General features: G+C 32.7%; 1 protein-coding gene across 1 annotated transcript; it reads right to left on the bottom strand.

Moving 5' to 3' along the window:
• Positions 1–1,219: 1,219 nt before the first annotated feature.
• On the bottom strand, positions 1,220–2,313 carry LOC121128425 (uncharacterized). Its single transcript, XM_040724003.2, has 3 exons — positions 1,842–2,313; positions 1,600–1,781; positions 1,220–1,546 (listed from the first exon to the last, which is right to left on the bottom strand). Exons 1-3 carry the CDS (start codon positions 1,928–1,930, stop codon positions 1,461–1,463), a joined length of 357 nt encoding a protein of 118 aa, XP_040579937.1. The 5' UTR covers positions 1,931–2,313; the 3' UTR covers positions 1,220–1,460.
• Positions 2,314–7,350: the final 5,037 nt, after the last annotated feature.

Here is a 7,350-nt window from a genome sequence, read left to right as displayed (position 1 = left end):
ATTTGTATAGTGAGATTACATTTAATGAAATATTATAGTACTAGCAGTCGAGCAGTCGACGAACAAACATTACTTGTTTTAATAAAATAAAAGATTAATTCAAAAGAAATTATCAGTGATTATCTTTGTTTCTCATGACAGCACTCACACGTAGCTACTCAATACTTTGATGTGCTTTCGTCAAGATTAAAATGATAGTAATAACAGCTTATATGACGTGATGAGATTATTCTAGAAAATAAAGTACTACTTTGCTGAACTTTAGTTACACGCACTCTTTGCTAAACATCATCTAAAGTCAAATTTATATTAGTTATATTTTATGATTATTTTCCGAAATAAACTGTGGCTACAAACACTCGTAATTTAAAATGAATCCTCAACTCATATTTTATTGGAAGGAGTTTTATAAAATATAAATTGAACTGGATATTTGGATGAGGGATTGCATTTATTTTTACAATTTTTTTTAATTTTCTTTTTTCTCGACTTGTACATAAGCTAGAGAGATCATGCTTATTTTATTTTGTAATTAATTGTTTATGCTTTAATATATCGAAATATAAATTAATTTCACTAAACTCAAATTAATTAATTATTGAATTAGTAATTATTCAGATTTCAATGGACCTCCCGATAATAGTAAGATAACTAATTTGAAAATACTACGAGTTTTTAATCAATTAATGTACTAATTTAATTGTACAACTTACAATTATAAGTTTAGGTAAAAATAAATACAATCCTCAATAGTATATTCTAATTTATAGTATGAATTTATTATAGTTGAAATGGAACTTTCCACTTCAAATTCAAACGATCAATACGAAATTTTTAAATATGAAATATAAATTTTGAACCCTGAAAAAATAGATTTAAAAAAGAAACATTTTTTGATTGCCAGATCCTTGCATTATTTCAATGTCATACCAAGGATGAATTGAAGGAAGATGCAGAATCCCGTTTTGAAAAATAATTAAAAAACTTTCAAAGCGACCAAAAAAAACGTCCTATGAAGGAAATAATAGAAGCAAGATCATCACGTTTGAATAATATGAATGATAAACTGTGATCAAAAAGATAAAGAGAGTCAGATTATACTACAAATGAACGCCTCTAAATTGAGAAACAACGTTCCATAAGAAGACGAGTTCATACGTCTGATCAATGCCGTTCCGCTCGTAAATAATACTCAAGTAATTATAGTGAATGTACTTTCTCTTACAGCTAAATGTATTGTTTACAAATTCATTATTTCTCAATTACATTTATTATTCCCATTTTGTGTAAACGGTGAATGTGGTCAGACCACTTTGAATATTTGTATGACTATATTTCATCTCTCCACCCCTTATAAATTTTCGTTCAGTGTAGAACACTAGAGAGCCATTTGTTTTGCTGTAAGCATTGAAACGCATTACATTTCGTAAATAATTGTCTTTGTAAACCTCTGCGTCAAATTAATAATCCTGTCCTAGAGATTGATATGGTCTTTTTACTTCCTTATTCCATGTTATAGTTGTATTATAGGCACCACCATTGGGCTCTAAAAAGTAAGAAATATCACCATAAAATAAAAGCAGAATTTTGGAACATTACGTATTCCTGTGATTTTGTAACCCTCTTCCGTCACTCGAATACATTCCATCGTAATTGGACCTCTTGCATATGCTTGGGCATCTTGACCGGGCACACCGTACAACATTAAGTATTTTTTAACATTACTTCGTTTTTCCTTCCTTTCAAGCCAAGGTCCTTCATATAAAGTTGAAAATGGTTTCCTTGTTTCCCAAGAGATAAAAAGAAGATATATATATTTTTAAACAAGTAATTTAACATACTTTATTGGGACGGAAGTCCTGGAAAGCGTGGAAGACTCGGAAATCGATATTCCAGCCAGAACAAGAGCTACAATGATCAAACAATTCATGATTAACTCGAATACTGACTTTACCTAGCAACTTTCATTCCTATATATATATTTTGATTTGTGTTACAAGTGGAAATTATCCTTTTATATATTCATGACGTGGAAACTATTAAGTAAGTCATTTAATAGTTAAAATTTGTCAAATGTGAATAAAAATCCTCTTGAGATATATAATCAAGATGTATTTTGCTAATAATATATATAAAATGACTTAACAATAATTAAACTAATTAAAACAGATACACTTACAAATATTAAAAAGTCAATATTGTCTATGTATAAGAGATGAAACTATTCTCTACTCATTATTTAAAATACAACACGTTGTCTCACACAACGTTTCTCATTTATTGTAACACAACCTTGGATATTTATTCATCCCCTCCCTGATATTATATGATCGTTAGTCATTACATATTATTATACAATATTAAATCTATTTTCAAGAACTGGGACGTATATTCTCGCCTTTTTCCTTGTTCTGGACAATTGTATTCGTTCTGTGAACGTTGATGTTTGTTTTTTTATTTTCATTGGGTCCTTGTTCATCTCGAACAATATCTTCATTCTCGTTATTCAGTGTCCCTAATGGATCCCCAAATCGACAGAGGAAATGGTTATTCCTTAAAGTCAAACTACCAGAACCATCAACTTTTACCGTGTATTGTTCATTATCCTTAACTTCCATTATAGTTCCAGTCCTATCACATTTTGATTTTGTATTATTACTCTATCACCCACTTCCAACACTCTTGTATTTTTAGAATCAATAATCAGAGTATTAAAAACAGTAATTGCTCTTAATGCCTTTTCTCTAAGGTTCCAGGCATCTCGCCATTTTTGATCAATAAATGGGTTAAAAAATTTCTGTTCACTTTTTTTCAGGCGAGGTAGACAGTCAGTCATATTTGTCCCAAAGATCACCATAGCTTACGATATTCTAGTAACTGGGTCCCTTAATATCGCAATAAAGGGCCGTGACGGCTTCAAATGGATAACTTGGAATACTAGGTATAACAGGAGAACATTTAGCTTGTGATGTAGCAATTGTTTTCTCAATATCTTTAGTTACACCTGGCCAGAATACATATGAGGAAGCATGGGCTATCATAGTAGATACACCTTGATGAGCTATGTGAAGTGTTGATAACACCTCAGCACGGAGTTTTTCAGGTACAACGACCCTTTCTTGAAACATAATTACACCTCTCACTTTGTAGAAAGATTCCAGCATAAGTTTGTACCCCTCTAAAGCCTCAGGTAAAGAATCTTTAACCTTTCCATCTTTGATTATAGCCAATAATGCTAATGGTACCTCATCGTCTTTGGTAGCATCGAAAAATCTGGCCCATGTAATTATTCCTAATTGAGATCCATGATTCACCAATGCTATGACAATATCTTCCTCTTCTGTTACTGTGATATTTCTATTTCTCCAATAGGATATTGAGATGCTGCGTCGGCAACTGCATTTGTTTTTTTTATGGTTCTATAACTTCCCTCATCCTCCCATAATGGGCAACTTGGTTGATAAGTCCAAACCATGATCGAATATTGGTTGTAGATTTGGGAGTTGTAAAGGATTGGATGACATCTATATACTTAGGCAAGAGCTTATTTCTGCATTCAGAAATTCTAAATCCAGTGAAGTCTTACTAACGAATTGAAACTTTTCCTCGTTGAGAACAGTACCTGATCTTCCCATATGTTCCAAGAAGTCAATTATCCTGCACCAATGAGTTTTCAACTGTTCGTGGTAGATTAAATTAAAGTCTGCTCCTCACCACATCAGCCATCATTTCATCAAGACGTCTATTGTAACCATCTCCACTTGATAAGAATTCTTGTGGAACCTTTTTGAACCGAAATTTTCCAATTGGTGAAATGAACGTAGTCATGTATCAGTCCTCATTTCTTATTGGGATACAATGGAAACCATTCTTGGCGTCTGTGACAGTCTTATAAGTTTCAAAAGGAATTGATCTAGCCATTTGAAATGGAGATTTCATTGCCTGTGTTTCCCTCTTGCAATATTTATTTAATGGAGACAAGTCAACCTTACGCCCTGGCTCTCCATTATTCTTTCTGGTTGCGACCATTCTATGACATCATTTACTTGGCTCCCTCATGGGAAGTCGCTCTATGATTCCCATATTTTCATTGTTTTTGAGGTCCTCCTCTACTTTGTCCTTCGAATGTATCGTTATTGGTGAAGGGACATGACCTACTTTAGGAACATACTTCTCCTCAAGCAGAATCTTAAATGAAGGTCCCTTTACATTCGATAAAGATTGATGAGGGCACGTATTAAATGTGGAGGCTGCATAATTATACAATATTCTCTCTCTCATAACAGGAATAGTCATCTCTTTGCATCCAAAGGTAGGGTTCTAGGTCTTTTAGGGAAGTTCTGCTCTTTTTAAGCATCAACAATCATTCTGTTTGAAATCACTGCGTTGATAGGCATAGTGATCCTGGGGACTTACATATACCATTCCCCCTGCTTCTTTCCGAACTTTTCCCACTGTTCCCATACGTAGTAAAATCACACGCTCAATATCGATCTGCTTTTTATTCACGCCTGTTGCACAATCTTGAACCTTTATCAAGTCTTTGAGTCGTAATCCACGTTAAAAAAATATGTTCTGCCCCAAAGACATCACTGAGCACCGGTGTCTTCAATCCCTTCTATTAAGGGTCACATTCGAGTGTACTTCACTCCAAAATTTATGTAATCTGACTTTACGTTGAACAACCTCACCTGTAACTTTGGTTGATCTGGAGGTTGTTCTTTTACCCAAGTACTATCATTGAATAAAAGATGCCTCCCTGATGTATGTACTGTTGAAACTTGTGACTCACTATCTTCAAGCTCTTGTTTATTGTTCTTGTGTACTCCTGATAATATTTTCTCATTTTTTCTCGTCGATTTCCTCCAACAATCCAAGTACTCCCTATGAGGTATTTTATTCCATTCCCTGGAACTCTCAGTGAATAACTTAAATACGTTTTCGCACTGGGGACATTTTTCTGACTGAATTGAACGATTCATATCCCCCTGTTTTTTAAACGTAGAGACTGCTGCCGAAATCGATGTATTACTAATGATACTACTAGCCCGTTTTCTGCATTCAATAATTTGTATGAGGTCGGAGAGTCTTTTTTATCCACAACCGGAATTGTAATGATTTCTTTGAATATTTCTGTGTCATGTATACCCGTAAATACCACGATACGAAATTATTTCCTCTGTATAATCAATACTTCTTTCATATTGACACTTCATCGAACCCCCACAGGTATATTTGCCTTACTTTGTACCTTCATTGCAGATGATTTTATGGATTCCTCAGTAGATTGCTTCATGGAAAATACATCAGTCTGTTCCACACATTTTATCTCCTGTATTACTGTAAGGGATTTTATCACATATCAGACATTCTCTTCGTCTTCATTTAAGATGTCAGGGTTAGACTTCAAAACATCATTACCCAATGTCGTTTCACAGCACAGAAACAACTGGTCTACCTTTCCTTTATCCTCCGACCTTAGTGGTTCTTTTGAACAATTTTCATCAGTCCAAAAATCCAATCTATTCGTCCTCTGAGGTTTGAACGAGTCCACTGATCTTTCACATGAAGGAAGACAATGTTGCGTCTTGACGAGGGAGATACACAAGCTTATTTATAATAGGACAGATCCAGGATGACCGAAAGAAATGAGGAGAAGAATTCACGTGGAGGAATAATGTAACACTGTTTATAAGATCATGTGTATTCTAACTATACTCTAATATATTTACAAAAGACGAGACTATTTATAATACGTAAAACACAGTACTTATAATACATAGACGAATATACAAGAAAATAAAAACATGTAAGGAAATATTAAATACATAACAGACAACTTGCCTTATCTGACACTTGGCTCTTAGTATTCTCAGCACGTTTAGTGGTTTGCTGATGACACAAACTATGTCTCGTGAGAATAGCTATAGTCACAGCCTCAAAGTCATTTTTTACGACAATCTCGCATTCGGGAAATGGACACTCAACTTATGTTGGGGCTCTTGGCATTTTACAAATCTTAATTTTTAATAGCGTACCTCGAACATTGATAATATCAAAAGCCATGAATAAAAATCCTCTTAAGATTTATTATCAAGATGTATTTTGCTAAAAAAATATATATAAAAGGACATAACAATAATTAAACTAATTAAAACAGATACACTTACAAATATTAAAAAGTCCATAATGTCTATGTATAAGAGATGAAACTATTCTCTACTCATTATTTAAAATACAACATGTTGTATCACGCAACATTTCTCATTTATCGTAAGGCAACCTTTGATATTTCTTCAAAATGTTTTTCTTTCGTTTTATTTATTATTTTCTCCATAAAGTCGGCAGTACCAATCATTACTTGAAGTTTTTTGTTGTAGATTGACTTTGCTTTAATAATATTTTTATCGATATAAACATTTTACACTCCTTTTCTTTTTCCTCTTATTTTGAATAATATTTTTGGGAATGGTTTGGGAGTTAGTGGTTTTCTCTTCTGCAATCAAAAACGTTTTTCAAGGTTGGGGTCTTCATGAAAATGCTCAAAGTCGGAATAGGAGGGGGGAAATTCTGAAGAAAACGCACTTGACTCAACCAACATAATAAAGCATAGATGTATAGAGGATGAATAACATTTAATCGAATTTGTCTCTTCAGAAATAATAATTTAACGATATTCTTAAATTCCCAAGCTTTCAGAAAAAAAATTAGAGCATTAAAATTTAAAAATAGGAATATTTAAAATAATATATACGGGTACATTAATATATTTATAATAAAATATCGAAATATTTTCTGTTAACAGGATCGTGGCCTTACATAAATTCATATTTCTATTTTTTTTACCATTTTTGAGAATATTTGTATTAATTATTCTGTGACTTGAAAATAATTGAAATGAGAGGTGTTTAATTTTAGGAAAATTGACTTTTTTCTTTAAAAAAGTATATTTTTTGGAAAGCAATAAAAATATTACTTTCCTCAAATAGTCATTAAACAGAAATATTGACACAGTCTAGAAAACGGTGCCCATAAAAGCTACTAAAAAAATATTTTTCGGCAAAAAGAAAAGGGTCATATATTTTTTGTAAGTCATCTCTAGCACGGTGTTACCTCGCTATCACAAAAATACCCCATGTATTTTGTATTCAGCTGTCGATTCCCTCTTCTCCCTTGATACGGCATGGCTATTTCATAATGTATTCTTTTTCATAAATACACAAAGTAATAAGTTATTTTTTACATATGTATGCTCCGTTTCCAAAAGAACAGGAATACAATTTCTTGTTGATCCCTTGTTTTAGACTTGTTAATAACTAATCATAACTACTCTCTTAATAAAATATCTCT

This window comes from Lepeophtheirus salmonis, unplaced genomic scaffold (assembly GCF_016086655.4).
Source record: "Lepeophtheirus salmonis unplaced genomic scaffold, UVic_Lsal_1.4 unplaced_contig_12265_pilon, whole genome shotgun sequence".
Taxonomy (NCBI): Eukaryota; Metazoa; Arthropoda; class Copepoda; order Siphonostomatoida; family Caligidae; genus Lepeophtheirus; species Lepeophtheirus salmonis.
Note: the sequence above shows the minus strand (reverse complement) of the source record. Positions and strands in the feature narration are given on the sequence as shown.